This window comes from Mastigoproctus giganteus, chromosome 9 (assembly GCF_048544385.1).
Source record: "Mastigoproctus giganteus isolate SK-2022 chromosome 9, ASM4854438v1, whole genome shotgun sequence".
Lineage (NCBI taxonomy): Eukaryota > Metazoa > Arthropoda > Arachnida > Uropygi > Thelyphonidae > Mastigoproctus > Mastigoproctus giganteus.
Window position 1 is genome coordinate 80,792,481 of NC_143583.1, and position 20,815 is coordinate 80,813,295.

A 20,815-nucleotide genomic window follows, 5' to 3' on the forward strand; every position below is an offset into this window, starting at 1 on the left:
AGTAAAAGCTTCAAAAATTTAACATAAATAATAAATATATAATACAATATAATAACCTTATTTATAATATGTACTACACTATTAAACAAGAAAATTCATTGTAGAGCACAGCAAGATTACAATTAAATTGTAAATTTCACTACATAGGCTAATACGCCTATCAAGGCCTAATAAGAATTGTTTCATACTTTAAAATAATCTGTCAAAACATGCTATTTTAAAAGAGAATTATGAAGGTGCATGATAACAGTTATTTCACTTTCGCAATTAGGCTGCACTTTAAAAAAAAGACGTACAAGTTCTAATCTTTGTTCAGCATCTTTCACTGAAACTTCTTGTTCAACCACAGTAGGTTCCATATCTTCATCACTATAAATTTCATATTCCATTACATCTGCTATGAATTCCTCTTCATTCGTGCATAACCTGAAACATTCGATGTCCGCATCCACCTCTGCGTAATGTTTGAAGCTTAAGTTTTCCTGTAAGTTTAGGTGATGATGATACACACGCACACACAAATAGTTCTTCCCTATTATCAGACTGTTCTTTGCAATTAACAGAGGAAGAAGAATGTGAAGCTTTGCACATTACATCATTCAAGGTGATAAATCCAGCACGTTTGAAGTAGTTAACGATCACCTTTTCATTGACTTCATCCCATGCTGAAACACAAATATATTGCCTCCAGAATGTAGATTTTGCATTGATTTTTGCTTTCAAGACACAGCATGATTTGTTTAATAGCATTCTTCAGTATTTTTTCTTAAATGATTTTCCTTCCATTCATTTGTAGCAGTGTCCGTGACTGCATTTTCACCACACTTTTTTTAAAAGACAGGCCATGTTTTAAATTTCTGGAACCATCCATCTGAACTTTTAAATTCTTCAATATCCATTTGATGCACAAATGATTCAGCCTTAGCTTTTAAAAGATTACCATCTACAGAAACATTTTCTGCATGCATCATCATTATCCATTCCAAAAGTACCTTTTCAAGATTCGGATACTTCACCTTTCGTACTTGAATCCTACACAGCGCAGCAGATTTCTCTAAACTTTCAATCTTTTTCTGATCTTTCAGAATAGTGAACAGAGTACTCTTAAGAATGCCAAAGTGTTTAGTAATGTCAGTCTTTGAATGCACACCATTATCTACAGCTTGCAAAATCCAAATTTTATCTGCAATTGGAAGCTATCTGCTTTATTGGAGTCATACCAATAAACATACATTCGAACTATGTAATGAACTTCTAGCCAATGTTCATTTCATTACTGCACTGCAAGAAAAGTGTGGGAAATCTTTACAAATGATTTATCACGGTCAGGCTGCAATTACTTCAATGTATTTGAAACGTTCTGTCATTTTTAAATGCAAATATTGTAATAAAAAAGTAAAAATTCAGATTAAGAGGTGGAAATTTATGGTTACAAAGAAATCCTTTTTTCAAAGTCATTATGCTGAATATAAAATAGCATTGGGTTACTGAGAAATTGTCCAGGACAACCACATAGGACATTAAAAAGACAGCTGCTATAAAGATCTTTGACTGTAGCAGATTACTGATGATCTTTCAGAAGAGAGATATCTTGACAAAATCCATTAAAAAAAATCATTTAGACCAAAATACTTAAGAATTTATTCCAAGAATAATGGTGATTCTACAAAATATTCAGTTTTGTATTAACATTCTTCTATATCCTTCATTTATTATGAAGGTGTGAATTCCTGTTGAATTAAAATGATTAATAATGAAACCTTGTGTGAAATGTGCACAATTTAAAACTATTTCAAATTAGTACAATTTCATTTATAAAACTATTAATTATATTTATAATTTTCATGCATACATTAAGAATATGAATGATTCAGAATGGAATATTTGACAATTATCTGGTGCATATTTCTTATAACTTTTTTGTTGGCCACTACTTACCACTTCCAACACTTGACAAAATCATCTACTGAGCCAGTAATAATATGATCTGTACCATCTTTTTCACTCTTTTTCCATGCACAAGACCAAATACTATCATCATGAGCTGTAGTTAGTATAACAGAATAATGTATGAATTAGGTAAATACTGTCAAAATGCTTGATATATTACTATTACCCAAAATTTGCAAATGAAAAATACATTGGCACTAGTTAAAGATGCTCACAAATATACAGACAGTCCTAACTTGTGTAAGGGTTCAGTTTCTCAATCCTATATGTAAGTTGGGAATCATAAAATCATATAAATAGGCTTTGGTGGTGTTACTCTAATGGCTAATCAAGCCTAGTAATTTTTTTTTTTTTAAATAAATCATAAATAACAGAATGCATAGAATATTATAGTCTATTCACAGAGAAGGAGATAGCAGCTGTAAACAAATAGTGCATGATTATCACTCATTCACTTGTCAGAGCCCAATTTAATTGTAGGATTAGCAGTACTATGGATATCAAGCAGGATAATGGTTCAAGTTAAATACTTAGCATTCATGATTTTTCTTGAAAGTTCACATGTGCTCTCCCTTTCTGTGACTATATCAATTTTGTTTTACATGTCTCTCCTTTCTATGAATACAGTCGAACTTGGTTATAACAAGCACAGAAATAATGAGATCATGGCTGTAACAAGCAAAAAGCCATAATGATTTTAATTTACGTGTATTCCTATATAATCACTCACTGTTAATGAGCGTACTACATGGATATACCGAACAAATTTTGGAACTATGCAAACATTTTTAATTTCTCGGGTATAGTCGAAAAAATCCAATTCTTAGAATAGACAAAAATGAAAAGGGCGACTTAGCTTTTGATTAAATATTGTTTATATTTAATTTGTTTGTATGTATCTAATCTAATATATGTATATTTCCCATTATTAAACTTGTCAAAATCTATTTTTGTATTCATTTTCACTCTGTGTTAGAGTAATTTTAGTTTCATAGTTTCATTCAGACTTAGCTTTTATGACGACTAAGAATTTTGTCAACTGGACTTCTAAGAACTTTGTATGCAGATCACTTTACTGTCATTTAAAATAAAATCAGTTAGAAACAAACGCTTCCTTCGGAAACATGTCTACTAACAAAAGAAAGTGTCTCTTGATTCGAAAAAAAGTCTAAATTATTTGTGAGTTATATAACGTGGTACAAAAATTTTAGAAGTATGTAAAAAGTTTCTTTGTCCTCTTCAACAGTAATGACACTGGAAGAACAAACATGTCTGGTAACTCCATTATTTGGATACCACTTGTCTCCGTGCAGTGGGCGTGGTCGTAGAATGGAGTGATTGTACAGTTGAGTTCTATGATTGGGTGATTATTCTGAAGACATTTTCTTTCTGATTGTTTTGTGTTATTGAGGAGGGTGGTGCTTAGCTTATGTAGGGTGTTTATCCCCCCCATCCAATTGTTTTAAAATCTGAAAATGAGTTCGCGATTTAAAAACAACGGCAAGTGAGGGGATAAACAATCTAGGACAGTAGGCGGGGAAAGCAGTGAGTGGCACCTACCAATTACTGTTTTGTTCCTGTCCGTTTGTCGAAATATGGACTAGTACCCAAGGTCTGGAGTTTTACCACATTTTTACATATCGGCACTGGAAGAGAACATAACTGAAAAAAAAAAAAAAAAAAAAATAGAAAATGTGAGGTTACAAAAGCCGAAGAAGCATTGTTTCAATGGTTCACTACACCTGAACCTAGGAGGATCACAACAGCAAAGACCTAGCACAGCCCTGCTGTCGGCCATATTGTCCCTCCAAACACACTCCCTTGCGTATCCCTATCATCCCTTTCTTCCCTGGTGGAGGCAGATGGTTTTCTGTCTCCTTTCCTCCCTGTCGCCCATCTTTTCACCTGGTGAGCATGGGCCTGCCTCAATGACCATCTGGGGTCATCTTCTCTATTGTCCCCATGCTTCTGTCTTTCTCCCCCCCAGCCTTCAGCTTCCCCCCCACTCTGCCTAACACATCAGTGTATGCCCACACAAGCTATCAAAATCTAGTAACATTCAAATCTAAATCGCACCTGCATAAACCTCTTTTGGGCTTTTCTATTTCCAGCATTTAACATCCCCCCCCACCTTTTTTTTTAGGCCCTAGCCACTGAAATCTCAGGAAACTAGGTGGCAGGGACTGCCAGAGTACTACACGTAGCCCACACATTTTAAAAACCCCTGGCCTTGACAATACTCTCTCACACTCACAATGAAAATTACATGGAGATGGCGGAAACCCCTCGTGCCGTGAGACCCTAAACACACTTTAAACAAAGAAGTGCTGGATTTTCAATAGACAGTCCGATCTTGTAGGCTCCATTTGGACGTGACGATTCTGTATGTAACAATGGTTGGCTGGATCGATTTAAAAACCTAATACAAATAATATGTAGGTACTGTATACATTAATACTGTATTTTTCTCTCTCTCTAATATTTCTTTTGTTTTTTTGAATCTATCTTTTTATCAAGTTATTGAGAATTAAAAAAAAATAATAATAAAATAGGATGTAGTTTAACTCATCACGGATATAGTGAGTTATAACGAGGAAATTTTGTCAGTCCCTTGATGCTCTTTATAACCAAGTTCAACTGTATATTAATCAATATATATAAATTTGCACTGAACATCACATCTTAATTGCTAATACTGGCTGATTCACATAAATAGGTGATGGTGGTAGTATGATAGCTAGTGGAGGATAATAATGCAATAAAGTCATGAAGAGTGAGGATATAGAAGGTTTCGATGTCATTCTACCTTTTTAATATATACAAAATTATGCCAGGAAGCAAGCTTATACAGCAGAATTATGCAAAAAAAAAAAAAAAACATATATATATATATATATATATATATGTATGTATATGTACAGGGTGATTCACTACCAGTGCGACAAACTTGCAGCAGGTGTAGGAGGAGGCACAAAGACGAATCAGAATCACATAGCATTGCTGGGTCCGAAATGCCTTCATCATGTGGTAGAGGACGTTGAACGGGAGGTCGCGTGAACAGCGATCCCGCTGGAAGTCAGCATTTGCGAACCGGTTCCTGAGGCAGTAGGATGGATGAGTATTCAAACGTTGAACTGGCCAACATGCACCTCACATATGGAGCTCCGGCGTGTAACGGGCACGCCACTCTGCGCTTGTACCAGGAACATTTCCCGCAGAGGCGTGCTCCTCATCATACGATTTTCGCACATGTGCACAGAAGGTTACGTGAGACTGGCTGTTTCATGAGAGGTACCGTGAATCGAGAGCGAACGACAAGGACGCCAGACAATGAGGAGAATGTCCTATGTCTTGCAGAAGGCAATCCGAGTACTCGAGCGATAGGCCAACGACTGGGTATTTGCCAATCCACTGTATGGAGGATACTGTCAACAAACCAAATGAGTTCATACCATCTGCAACGTGTCCAATCATTGGAGCCTGCGGATTATCCACTCAGGAGGACTTTTGCTACTTGGTTTCTTCAACAGAAACGGTTCGCAAATGCTGACTTCCAGCGGGATCGCTGTTCACGCAACCTCCCGTTCAACGTTCTCTACCGCATGACGAAGGCATTTCGGACCCTGCAATGCTATGTGATTCCGATTCGTCTTTGCCCCTACACCTCCTGCAAGTTTGTCACACTGGTAGTGAATCACCCTGTATATATATATATAAAATATTGAAGATAATAATAGAAAAGGTAAATCAATCAAATAATACCATTCAGGAATTTAAGAAAACGCAAAGGATTAAAAAAAAAAAAATGTTATCGATTTTTACCCACAATCCAGATGACTTCAACTGGGGCCAACCACCCAGACTGAAGGCAAAAAATGACAAGAAGTTCTCTGTTTCTGTAATGATCAATATATGCTAAGTAATTTAAATCTAAACCAAATATAGTAATTAAAAATTGTTAAGAAATTTCAGAATCAAAAGTAAGAAAATATAAGTAAATTATAAATGTAAGCATATATTAATCATCATTGACCCAACAGAGAATGTAATTTAATGATTAAAATAAGATTAAATATATAATACATACTACATATCTACCGTATCCAGGACATAATGTAGTAACAATAATAGTCGTAAAGTTCAAAATAATGTGGTGCCCCAATGTGATGGATATGGTAATAATAAATGAAAATAAATAATTAATTAATTAACCAATCAAATTTAAGTTAACGCAAAGAGAAACATGCAGGAACAGTTTGGGATCCCGGGCATACCCGAGCCACAACTTATATCTTGTATTGTCTTTAAGCTGTCCTACACTCTTTATTTTTATTTCTCCGAAATTATTAGGGCAATCCGAGGCCGTAGGAGAAACTATTTCTTATCTATACCACTATTTTTCGCCTTTACGGAGTTCAGGTTCTATTATTCCTACTCCTTTAGTTTTTCTTCTTACTATCTGCATGTTTCTCTTTGCATTAACTTAAATTTGATTGGTTAATTAATTAAGTATTTATTCTCATTTATTATTACCATATCCACCACACCACATTATTTTGATCTTGACGACTATTATTGTTACTACATTATGTCCTGGATACGGTAGATATGTAGTATGTATTATATATTTAATCTTATTTTAATCATTAAATTACGTTCTCTGTTGGGTCAATGATGATTAATATATGCTTACATTTATAATTTATTTATAATTTACTTATATTTTCTTACTTTTGATTCTTAAATTTCTTAACCATTTTTAATTACTATATTTGGTTTAGATTTAAATTACTTAGCATATATTGATCATTACAGAAACAGAGAACTTCTTGTCGTTTTTTGCCTTCAGTCTGGGTGGTTGGCCCCAGTTGAAGTCATCTGGATTGTGGGTAAAAAGCGATAATGATAACATTTTTTTTTTAAATCCTTTGCATTTTCTTAAATTCCTGAATGGTATTATTTGATTGATTTACCTTTTCTATTATTATCTTCAATATTTTATACACATTATAGTTGTAATGCATGATTTCTCTGCAACTGCATTGACCCTTAAATATTAGTTACAGTTGTTATAATTATTAACTTTCTTTTTTTTATTACTGATAAATACTGATATATAAATAAACCTACTTTATTTGCCCATTCCTTCTAATAATTTGTCCAATACACCTTTAAGTTTATTCAAATTATTCACTTTTGCAAGTTTCTGCCCATCTGTCCTACAACTATTTTCAAATTTCAATTTATGTTCTCTCCTGTGTGTCATTCCAAAAGAGTAAAGATGCAATTGCAATCAGCGTTTAGTTTACTCAACCTATTTAAAGCTAAACGCTTCAATCATGTCTCTTATCATATCCTAGTTTCCAGGCACTTTAATTTACAGAATCAGTCTTTCATGGTAAGAGTACACTTTTGTTGTCAATCTTGTTATCTCTTTGTCCCTACTGGTAAAATTCTTTTATTATTAAAATAAACCTATGAGCTGTCATAGCACCCTGTCTGCATTGCTCAGAGGGCTTCATGTCAGACTGAACAATTATCACTAGGTCTTTTTCATTCTCCACTACACTGAGTTTGATATCCCCAATTAGTATGTTATTCTGAAATTGTTAGAGTTAAAATGCAGTGCAGTGCCTTGCATTTATCAATGTTAAATTTCCATTTTTCAGCCCATTTGCCTAATTTATCCAAGTCTTGCCCAACTTGTTTCATTAGAAAACCTAGATATGAAACATGATATGCCTACTACATCATTAATAAATATTGAAAACAGTAAGGGGGCCAACACCAAACCCTGACAGATTCCACTCATTACATTAGTCCATTGTTCATCAATAACCACTTAACCATCCCTTTCTTCATAACAGTAACTTGTTCCCAGTGTCACATTGCTCCAACGTCCACAGCAGTCATTTATATGACTGCTGTGCACAAAAAGGAAAAAAATGACTTTTTCCTTTTTTTTTTTTTTAATTTCTAGAGTTGACCATGCAACAGCCTTTCTTTTACTCAATACAACTGGTTCTGTAACTTGACAGACCATCTTGGAAAAGATATGAAATCATATGGAAATGTAAATAAAAGAAGATTTCAAGAATCCTCTTTTATTACAATTCCATGTGATTCCCTTTGATTAAGTATTTCACCCTAGAACTCTTCCTCTAAGCAGATTTCTCTCATTTAGCAAAAATCAAGCATTAGAATTAGTAATCTAGCTCAACTTAATGCTGCGTGAACACACACATTTTTGACTGCATTAAGATGAATTTTTGTATTAATGCACGAAAAATAAAGTTAAACATTGAGAATAAAAACTGAAATATTAATGTGAAAATGAGTGATATCTATTATACCAGATTTCTGAACATGACATTAAAATTTTATACAGTATTTATTTCTTAGAATAGGCTTTAAAAAAGATAATCTCCATATAGTGATATGCAATTTATTAACTATACATTTCTGAGGAATATTTTGTAAACTGGGAGTGATTTTTTCTTAGATGTGATATAATGAAAGGATGTGTGGCAAACTATTTTTCATATCTTTTTTAAAGTATGGTTAATATTAGAATGCCCAAATGATGCAGAAGCTATTGGTTGTTGCACCCTTTATTTTATGCATATATTGCACTTTATTTTCTATATTTCCTATATACAGCACAATACTTATCAGTAAAATGTTAAATAAAAAAATAAAAAAATAGTGTGGTGTTATACCACACTATGATATTCATTAAACCAAATGGAAATTGAAGAGTGCGATGAAAGAGTGATTCAATCTTGACCAAAGTTGATGATAATGTTAAGAATGATTATAAGAATATATTATTAATTTCTCAGGGTATTTTATTCAGTAATAAAAGCTAGGTTTGTGAACAAATTCTAGCATTAAAATTACTGTTTTTTTTTTTGTTTGTTTATTTTTTTTTTTACATTGGGTACGACGTGTCCTGCATGAAGCCTTGAACATTTTGCAATGGTTTGGTGATATCAAGTCCATTAAACCATTTGCTTCTCACTCCTATTCTTCATTGTGAATGTCTTTAGTGTGATGTGCATAGTCTGATTGAAGGCTAGAATAGCATTCAGTAGTATTTGATAAGAGCCATTTAAGCCTCAGTGTGAGCAATGAATGAGTACAAGAAAATACCTTGGTGGGAGCATACCTATACAAACTTCAGTCCTGATGATTTGAAGAACCATCAGGAATTTCCATTTTATGAACAAAAGCAACTCTGTGTTTGTGCAGAGCAATATGACAGTCTATGTTGAAAATATCATAAACTCAATGGCCATCCTGTTTTTGGCAAATAAGGCAATGTCCAATAGGAAAATTCCCATTACTATGCCACCAAAATTACCAAAATTGGCTCTTCAAAACATGATAGTCCTCCCACAGGGCTGCAAAATTAATAGACCCATCCTCAATTGAACATGCTTAGGACATAATTGTAAGGCACCATACCTCAAAATACCTATACTTTCAATCCCTCAACTGAGAGTTCAAGTGGAACAGGAATGAAAATGACATACCACAAAGTGACCATAGTCTGCACCTGTATTCAAGCATGTGGGGGATCACACTTGATATTAATTTTCAATAATGTAAATATTTCTGATATTCTCAAATAAATTTTACTCTAGCCATTTAAAAATGTAATCATTTATTACTATAATCTCTCTTAACATTATTTACCAGCAAATTTGGTAAAAACAGTAATTTGAGTTGTTCCAGTTTCCATTTCCTTGAGAGAGAGAGAGAGAGAGAGAGAGAGAGAGAGAGAGAGAGAGAGAGAGAGAGAGAGAGAGAGAGAGAGAGAGAGATCAGCCACCATTGATTTGAAAAGTTTCTACTGTATTTATTTATTTTTTTTTTACTGAAAATTCTCAGTTATAACAATGATACACTGTAGATTACTACATGCAGTGAAAATACACCATTCTTTTTCCGTAATAGTGAACTACAATCGCAGCATGAATGGCATCAATTTAATTGTATCTCATACTGTGACTACCTTCACAATGAGTTACCATTTATTGCACTACCTCAAATAAGTAATGCTTCATCAATGGAGAAGACTATTGTTATTTATTCTCAGCAGATAGCACCACCCAGATGGCATCATTTCAAGGCTTATTGGCCTGTCGGTGGGTGAGCAGATACTGTGGTGTTGCAATTATGCCAACCCAGTTATGAAGTATAACTCGACAATGATAGATGCCAAAAGGTGTACACAGTAATAATTACTATGCAAAAATAAATGCACGAGGCATAATACATTACGAATTTGAAATTCACTATAGAACGTAATTCGTTGTGAAGGTAGTCACAATATGAGATACAATTAATTCACTGCCATTCATATTATGATTATAGTTCACTATTATAGACAAAGAATGGTGCATTTTCACTAAATGTTCTACAGTCAATTTCAAATTTGTAATGTATTATGCCTTGTGCATTTATTTTTGCTCTCATTGTATACCACACAATAAATATTAGGATTCTATGCTAGACAGGGCCAGCAGAATGACATGGCAAACAGAGCCATTCCCCTGGTTGCACTTTACAATGGTAGTACATACACTGTTAAATAATACTAAATAAATATTAAATTATTTTTATTTATGACCTTGTGAATTTTTCTTCTCTCATAGAGGTTCTTGCCAATCCTAATGATAGATTAACAAGAAAATGAAGAAAAATCAAAGACACTAATTTTACAAAACAAAAAACTCCACTGTACAGTATTGAATTATACATGAATGTAAAACAGGTTAAATATGTAAATGTTAAAAGTATTTCATTCTCATTCATTTTACTTTCAAGAGATAATGTACTGTGCAGTTGCAGAAGTTGAGAAAAGGTTTATAAGATCAGGTTTTTCATATATATAAAAACCTGAATTTGAGGCACAAAAAATACTTGTTTGTAATATCAAAAGTTTGTAAATCAAGAGTTTAATGTAAAAATATATATTTTTTGCTGCTAGCTTTATTTATTATTGATTTAAAAGTCCATATTTAAATAAAGTGGAAGCTGCTACTTATATCAGAAAAGCAGCAGAAATTTGAACAAGTAATGATTATTTTAAAATAATTTTCAGCAATATTTACCAGAGCAAAACTTCACTAGAATGGAATGATTCCTGCATTCCCACAAAGTTCATTCTAATGAGATTTAATTGTATTATATATACAATAAATATATAAAAATAACAAATACTGCTAAAAAAAAAACATACCTTGTTCTTGTTTAAAAATTAAAGAATACTGAAATAAGAAAAAAATATTTTTTAACCAAAATATAACCTACATCATATATTATTTAATGACTATTACAAAAACAATAAGTTTCTTTTTAGTATAATCAAACTAAAAACTTTATTAAACAGGGTGATCATTTATTCATTCAATTTTCCATACAAATTAAATCTTTATGCACTACAAGTTAAAAAATTTACCAAAAGAATTAAATTTATTTACACACAATTAATTCCTATCTGATACAATATAATGTAAAAATTCTTCATACCAGTATTCTTACATTTAAAATGCTCTTTATTAACTTTGTTTTAAAAAACAATGCTACTTCAATTCTGACCTGAATAAGCACAGCCTTAAAACAAAGTTAATAATGAACATTTTAAATGCAAAAATGGAATAAAGGAATAAAGTGATGAATTTTTACACTATACTGTATCAGATGGGAATGCTGTGGTCCAGTCAACACATAAGCAGTTATTTTATTTTTCCAGAGAAATGAACAATAATGCCTACTAAACAGTGTTGTGTAAAAATTCTTCCAAGTTCCAGTGACAGATGTTTGAGCATTTCACTGGTTGACCCATTGGCATTCATGTGAAATCAGATACAAGAAACTAACTCTGGAGAATTTTTACCCTATTCAACAAAGATTTCTTAAATTTTTAATAGAGAAACTGAAACAAAATATTACCTAGGAAAGCATCCGAGTTACTCCTGAGTAAACAGAATGGTTTTAGTTAAAGTAAGAATCAAATACCAAAGGACAAAAAAATAAATAAATAAATAAAATAAAATTAAATTTCAGTAGTAATTCAATCATTGTTATCTTTAGTTATACCATGTGAATTCACCAAGTGGCACAATTCTAGCACTGCTTTGGCTACAACACGTTCATCACAAAAGCTATTGAGTGAACTGAATCATTTGAACTTTAAAGACCAAAATAAGATTTTTAGTTCCATACTGGGGTCTCTGTAGCCAAGGTGGAGTGGGAGGGCAGTAGCATGCTCTTTGAGTAAACCAGGGTTCAAATCCCTGACTGCTATATATGGTTGATCTGCCAACCCGCACTGGACCAGCAAGGCAGATTATGGTCCATTTTCCCTGAAAATGAGTCGTTGAGGAGGCTTCCATCCTGCAGTGGATCGATAGTGGCTGCAGTTTACTTTTTTTTTTTTTAAATGAGACAACATGGTGTGAACACGTTGAGTGCACTGTATGAAAATCAAATAGCACTTCAACAAATATTTTGGCTAAGGTAAAGAAAGTCTGCACGAGAACAAGAAAAGTCGGATAACTTACGCGGAAAATTAGTTTCCCGACACCGGACTCTAGCACTGCTCGCTCGGTAAACAGACTGTAAGTGTTATTGGTCTGGAGCAGAAATCGAGAAGGATATATTGATTGACAGGTAGGCGTGGCAAACAATGAAATGATTGGTGATGGGTGCGACAGACGACAAGCTAATGTAGTCATTGATTGGCATTATGATGTGTATTTACCAGTAAAGAACGGTGCATAATAGTTTTGTAATGAATGATGAACAGATAATAGTAGAGATGAATCTTTTAAGGTGCTGATTGACGTTATGATACATGTGTATCCACACGGGTGTCTTTAAAAATAAAAGTACAGTAATAAAAAATTAATATTTTGTTAATAAACAATTTATGTGCTTGTCCACCCATGATTCTAAAGTAAAAAGGTTAGGTTACCCCCCCCCTCCATTTTGGGAGGGTTCAAGCTCCCTTGGGATTCAAGTGGAGGTAACCTGACCTTTTTTTCACCATTATGAAATACTGTAATGGTGAAAAAAAAGGTTAGGGCATGTGCGATTAGGACAAGTTACCATTAGTGCTGCTAAAGTGATACTAAACTGATGTTATTGTGTGTTGTGTTCGCACACCAATCAGCACATCATTTGCCATGCCTACCTGTCAATCAATATATCGTTCTCGACTTTGTTCCAGACCGATAACACCTACTGTCTGTTTACTGAGTGAGCAGCACTAGAGTGCCGTATCGGGAAACTAATTTTCCGCGTAAGTTATCTGACGTTTCTCGTCATTCTCGTGCAGGCTTTCTTTACCTTCGCCAATATTTTTTTTTTAATTAGCAACAATCTCTTCCAGACCCAGAAAGTAACATTCAGTACATCTTCATATAAGAGATGTACAAAATATCAATAGGCTTAAACAATGTCATTCACTACAATTAGTAAAACACTGCTTAGTGTAATAAAATTTTATATTTTTTTACTAAATTTTTTACCTGTTACAATCAAGTCATTATATTATATGCTACATGCAACATTATTGGATCCAATTTGGGATCCTATCATCATGGCTTCAAGCTGCTAAACAAGATACTGTTGCATCTATATCTATTTTTGATAAATTGAGCAAAAGTTGAGAGATGAAGTGAAAAATATAGTTTTATAACAAATAATATTCAATGAAAATGTCATAGGAAGTACAGTACACGGGGGAGGTGGGGAGCAGAAGTGAAATTATGCTAATCTCTCATACACAACAATTCAAAATTAGTTTCCCAGGTTCCTAAGCCTATAACTATATATTTTAAACTTGGTAAAAAAAAAAAAGTGCCAAGCATCAAATAGAAGCTACAGTCATTAGGTTTTAAGTGGTAACCAGTAATTATCAATTTCATTTGTAGCTGAAACACATGAAAACAGTGAAATGGCAAATTTTGGTGAAGCAAAATGCATGCAGTGCATTTTTTCTTTAAATAATCAGTCTACAACTTAAGTTCAATGAAGACTTTGCACACAATATGGAAAACAGCTCCTCGTAGAAATTTCATTTACGACTGACACAGGAATAACTGGTAGTAGTGGCATGTGATGCAAGAAAGCAAATGTATGAGCTTATGCAGCATCAGCCAACAAAAAAAAAAAAAAAAACACCATTCTCTCCAAATGCCTGTCCAGTACATCCTTAAATTTATTCAACCTATCAACTTCCACAACGACAGATGGAAGTTTGCTCCAGCAATTAACCACCCGCTGGCTAAAGGCAAATTTCCATACATCTATTCTACATCTGTCTTTTCTTAATTTGAATTTATGCCCCCTTAGGTTCGTAATCTGAACAAGTGGAAGGATCCCATCAGAATTCAGCGTGCTCAACCCATTCAAGGCCTTATATACCTCAATCAGATCACTGCACAGGTGCCTAGTCTCCAGCCACTGCAATTTGCAGAACTTAAGCCTCTCTTGGTAAGAGGATCCCTTCATTCCCCTCACCAATCTTGTTGCCCCTCTCTGTACACGCTCAAGTAAATCTACATCCTTCCTAAAATGAGGCCTCCAGGCCTGTACGCAGTACTCAAGGCATTGCCTAACCATTGCCTTATACAGAGGGATAATCACTTCCTTTTCCCTGCTGGCAAAATTCCTATATATCATTGACAAAACCCCATGACCTGCTGTGGCAGCCTGTTTGCATTGCTCAGAAAACTTCATATCTGCCTGCACAATTACTCCCAGGTCTTTTTCATTTTCTACCACCTTAAGTGTAGTACCACACAGTTGGTATGTTTCTCTTGGGTTACTTCTACCTATATGCAGTACTTTGCATTTGTCAAGGTTAAACTTCAGTTGCTACTTCTTAGCCCATCTGCCCAAATTATCTAGATCCTGTTGCAGTAGCACACTGCCATTACTGTCATTAACAACCCTGCCAAGCTTTGTATCATCTGCAAACTTCGACATTAAGCCTGATATACCTTCACCAATATCATTGATAAATATACAAAACAACAGTGGACCTAACACCGAACCCTGTGGGACACCACTAATAACATTAGTGGTGTCCCACAGGGTTCATGGACAACTTTACATAGCAGTTTAATTCCAGATAATTTTTGTGCAATAATTGTAATTTTTTTAAAGGATGATATAGTTATACAAAGGGTACTAGGAAAGTTTTGCAATACAGCTTTGTTTATTTAATTTTTTCAAAGTAATTTCCTCTACATTCAATACACCTCTCCATCCTCCGAAACCAATCTTTAAACCAGTTCTGCCAAGTTTCACTAGGGAGTAAAGCACACTCGTTGCCCCAAGCCCGTAGAAGGTCCTCATCACTGGAAAACCACCTCCCTTTTGGCTTCATTTTCACATGCGGTAACAGTGCAAAGTCACAGGGAGCAAGGTCTGGACTGTAGGGAGGGTGCTCGAGAAGTTTCGGTCCTGTCGTGGTCAAATATTCGGTGCAGGCTTTGGCGCGGTGAGCTGGAGCATTATCGTGATGGAGGTACCAGGTGTCCATTCTTGACTTTGGCCGCAGGTTCTTCATAGATCCAATGACTTTAGGCAGGCATTGTTCAGTATACCACTTAGCTGTGACTGTCTTCTGCGTGTCCAAAATGACACGTTCCACAATTCCACTCGATTTGAAAAATACAGCTATCATTTTCTTCTTTACAGATCGGGATTTTCTGACAATTACGGGTGTGTCGTCATCATCAAAGACCCAAACTTTGTTTTGAGCCTTGGTCGGCAGATCGTAATAGTACAGCCAAGTCTCGTCACCTGTCACGATGTTGTTCACATACCGAGATTGTCCCTTATCAAACCTTCTTAACATCTCCCGGCACCAAGTGTCACACGTCGTGTCATCTGCTCTTCAGTCAGTTGATGCGGCACCCAGAGAGAACAAAGTTTCTTCACGTGCAAATGATCTTGCAGAATCGAACGAATTGCTGGTGCATTTAGGCCCAAAGTATCCTCTATCTGTTGGTAGGTTTTTTTTTGATTTGATTTGGTAGTTGTTGGCGCATCGGCTTCTGTGGCCATATTGCACCTCCCAAGGTTTTTGCAGTACTTTGATCCAAGCCCGAGGCGGGAATCGAACCCGCGACCTTTGGGTTGCCGGGCAGGTATTTTACCCACTCGGCTAGCCCGGTCGGCTTGTTGGTAGGTCACTCGCCTGTTTTCGTCAAGCATTTTCCTCACAGCAGTAACGTTTTCCTCCGTAACTGACGTTCGTAGCCTTCCCGGCCTCTCAGAATCCTCCAGAGTGAAATTTCCCCTTTGGAATTCTCTATACCACCTGAATATCGTTGTACGATGTGGACAATCATCATCTAGTGCAAGAGTCATTTCTTCTAAGCACTGGTCTATGGTTAACCCACGCACAAAATTATACCGCAAAACTGTCCTTATCTCATTTCGTGACCACGATGCCATCGCAAGCACTTTACACTCTCACTACTAATGAATAACTGAGCCCATCGACTTGGCGCGGCGGCTACTATGCACGTATGAACATGTCTCAACATGCAGCAACAAGCAGCTTCCTGTGATTCATTGTTGCGTCATATTGCAAAACTTTCCTAGTACCCTTTGTACATGTAAAAAATTATCAAATTGCATTTTTATCCAAGTCCATCCCACTGACACCTTTGCTAACAACAAGGAGAACCGAGAGAAAGGTTTTTGTAATTACTTCGATATTAATCTTTATTTCTCTGCAACAGTTTTGGGGAAATATTTGCCATGGTCATTCTAGTTTGTCATTAATACTGACAAAACGATGCCAATAAGCAAAGCTTATACAGCATCTTAAAAAAAAAAAAATAACCATTTCATTTTCCCACTCCAAATAATTTGTCTAAAATTTCTTTCAATTTATTAATTCATTCCAACAATTCTTCAGTGGAAGGCAAATTTCTGCACATCTATTCTGATATCTTTTTTCATTGTGTGTGTGTGTGTGTGTGTGTGTGTGTGTGTGTGTGTGTGTGTGTGTGTGTGTGTGTGTGCGCACGCACGCACGCGCACACTAAATAAAAGTTTATTCATTACATCCATTTTATGGCAGGCCGGAAACTCTTCAAAGACCTATTGTACACCCAGGGTCATTCTGGCAATGGCTTTGCCAAGATCAAAAATTTTTAAATGAAACGTATGTTCACATATACATAGTAAAGATACTGTACTATCATTTAGACCATTTAAAGCCTTAAATACTTCAAAATACTGCATTAACCTTCCATGATTTTCCGTGTATTGGTGGGTCCGATCACCCAAGTTGTCTGTTCAACATGTCTTTTAGAATGGTCAACAGTGTACTCTTAGGGTTGCCAAACTGTTTAATGATGTTGGTCTCAAAAAGCATGCCATTATCTAGTTTGTAATATCTTAATTTTTTGTCTTAGTTGGGAAAGCTACCAGCTTTGTAGGAGTCACATCACTAAGAATACCTTTTATACATATTATATAATTAAATAACTTCAAATCTCAGTTAATTTCATTACACTAATGAGGGAAATCTCATGGTTAGCCTGCAAGATTGTTATTAGCTTCAATAAATTAGCATTCATTCATTTTGAAGTCTGAATATAAAAAAAGTAAAAAATATTAAAAAAACAAGATAAAGTGGTCAAAATTTTTGTTTCATTATATAGAATTCATTTGGCTTTCAAAAATAATAACAATTGAAAATTGCATTAGGATTTTGGGAAATCCGGTACCTACAAGATAGGTTGCTATAACATGCTATAGTGTGAAAAAGAACAGGTTACTATAAACAGCTTCAACTGTATATAAAAAATAAATAATTAATGGATTGCTGCTTTTTATCTCAAGACTAAACTAATTTAGAATGATGTAAAGAAAAAAAATTCTGTCAAAACTTATAGCTAGATTAACTTCAGGACTAGTGAAAATTTAATTGACAATGACTGTATGAAATAAAGCATTAATCTGAAATAGAATTATATATAATTCTCCTATAAGTATTACATAAATAAACTAAATTTTGTAGTACTGCCTAGTACACCAAATAATGTTAGGGTAGCTAAGAATAGGAACAGGAGCATGTGTACTTCAAATTTGATGAATTTGAGGTGTTCATAAAAACATCAAAGGCAGATATTGTTGGAATATCAGAGACTGGAATTTACAGATAAAGGAACACTGGGTGGTAGTGATCACAATGTACTGATGTGGGATTTATTTAAAGATATAATTACCATCAGGGGTAAAGGAAAGGGTTTTTTCTTCCATAAAGGTGACTACAGTGGTCTCAGACAGTTTTTAAATTCTGTACAGTGGGACCAACTGATGATGTTACCAACAGCAAATTCTGGAACCAGGGTGAGACGTGGTGGTATACAGACATAAGAAATGCAGAGTCAGTTTGGTGTGACATAAGCACTAAGAAAGCAAAATTGAGAGTAGGAGTGTGGGCAAAGGTATAGAAAGCCTGAATGAGAAGCACGCAAAAGTTCAATGAAATTTACTGGTAAAAGTACTTTGCCGTGATGGCATTTGTATTGTTGCTCACTCAGTAAACATACAGTGGGTGTTATAGGTCAGGAGTAGAAATTGAATCCCATGGGAGGTTGAAACCCTCCTGAAGTGGAGGGGGTAACCTGACCTTTTTTCTTTAGAAGCACTGGTGGACTAGTGGATAAATTGTTTATTAAGAAAAAAAAAAAAAGGCAAAGGAAGCCCACATGAGAAGCACAACATTGAAAAAGTTTACCGGTGAAACTACGTTACGAACAATTTTTACGACGCCAGAATTTCCAATATGACTCTGTTCGTGATTCAATTAGTTAATTCAATTAGTGATTCTAAAGAAAAAAAGGTCAGGGTTACCCTCCCCCAATTATGAGAGCTTCCCTGGATTCACAGGAGGTACCCATGGACTGGAGATGTGGCAAATGTGACTCCGATTCATAAAGGAGGATCAAAGGGTGACAAGTAATTACAGACCTGTTAGTTTAACGTCTCTTCCAGGGATGGTAATATACAGAAATAAAGAGGAATTTATCTCAATGCTTTTTTGTAGAATGCTTCACTACAGTACTCTCCCAAATTCAGTCAGACATAAAATTATCACTAAATGGCTTCCTTCCCTCACAGACATATGAATGGTCCAATGTATCCACGATCGTTAGTCAAGATCTCACAACCCGACCACCAACACATCAAACTAACTTCTCTTCCTAAGAAACAGAAGTTATTCAAAACTGGGTTAAAACATTTTAGCTAATTTAAAATTTTAACTTTTAGACACCGCAATCATTTCATTGTTTTTAATGATTTTAATATTAGACAAGACGTCTTCTGACTCTCGGGGTTATGTGGTGGTGGTTTGATGTGTTGGTGGTAGAGTTTTGGATATCTTGACTAACGATCGAGGATACGTCAGACCATTCATATGTCTGTGAAGGAAGGAAGCCATTGAGTGATAATTTTACGTCTGATTGAATTTGGGAGAGTACTGTAATGAAGCATTCTACAAAAAAGCATTGAGCATTTATTTCTCTATATTAATATAAATGTAGAACTCATTGAGCATTATAGCTCTGCTTTGTTTATTCTAAGGGGAAAGTAATGGAAGCACTGCAGGATCATCTAGACAAGACTTCAGTTATAGTTCAGACAAAGCATGGGTTTGTTACGGGGAGGCCTTGTCTGACCAGTTTGACTGGATACTATGATGTTGTCACAAAGGAACAGGATACAAAGAATAATTTTGATATCATATACTTGGATCTTAGGCAGGCTTTTGATACTGTTGCACAATGAAGACTGGTGCACAAATTGGAGACGTTTGTCACTGGAGGCAAATTGTTGCTATGGTTAAAGGGATGGTTGAGTGGGAGAAGACAGAGTGATAATCAATGGACACCGCTCTTTGTGGAGTAATGTTATTGGTGGAGTACCATAGGGTTCAGTGTTGGGTCCATCGTTGTTTTCTGTATTTATTAATGATACTGAAGATGGTATATCAGGCTTAATGTCTAAGTCTGCAGACGATACAAAGGTTGGCAGGGTGGTTAATGACACTACTGATAGTACACTACTGCAACAGGATCTAGAGAAGCTGAAGTTTAATATTGACAAATGTAAAGCACTGAGTATGGGTAGCAATAACCCCAGAGTAACCTTCAAATGTGTAGTATAACACTGAGTGATAGAGAAAGAAAAGGACCTGGGGGTAATTTTACAGTCAGATATGAAGTTTTCTGAGGAGTGCAGACTTTCTGCATGGTTTCTTGTCAATTATATACAAGAATTTTTCTAGAAGGGAAAAGGAAGTGATTATTCCCTTGCAAAAGGAAATGGTAAGGCCATACCATGAATACACAGATTGGTCCACTTGATATTGATGGATCAACTGTTGATGATCCTGCTCAGGTAGCTAACAAACTAAATGAATATTTTGCATCGACATTCACACATGAGGAGTTATTCAGCGAGGGGAATGCCAGAAGTGTATTCAACTCTAGCAGTAAGCTACAGAATCTTGAAATAACTGGGAGTAAAGTGGAGGAGAAATTGTTGAAGATAAACGCAAGAAAGGCACCCGGGGTGGATGGGATCTATCCAGTTATATTAAAGGAGGCAGCAAAGGAAGTAAGCAAACCCTTAGCTATAATTATGAGAGCTTCCTTTGACTCAGGGGAGGTACCCATAGACTGGAAATGTGCAAATGTGACCCCAATTCACAAAGGAGGATCAAAGGCTGACACAAGTAATTATAGACCTGTGAGCTTAACTTCTGTTCCAGGAAAATTAATGGAGGGACTGGTTAAAGAAGCACTGCAGGATCATT

General features: G+C 35.2%; 1 protein-coding gene across 1 annotated transcript in view; it reads right to left on the minus strand.

Annotated features, from left to right (window-relative positions):
- The window catches only part of LOC150080484 (uncharacterized), a 155,961-nt gene that overhangs the window by 121,539 nt on the left and 13,607 nt on the right, over positions 1-20,815 (minus strand). Inside the window, exons 2-3 of the mRNA XM_090381941.1 lie at positions 11,198-11,225; positions 1,939-2,044 (exon numbers count right to left, since the gene is read on the minus strand). Of these exons, the coding sequence (XP_090238067.1) occupies positions 1,939-2,044; positions 11,198-11,225 (134 nt within the window). The remainder of the gene's footprint in view (positions 1-1,938; positions 2,045-11,197; positions 11,226-20,815) is intronic.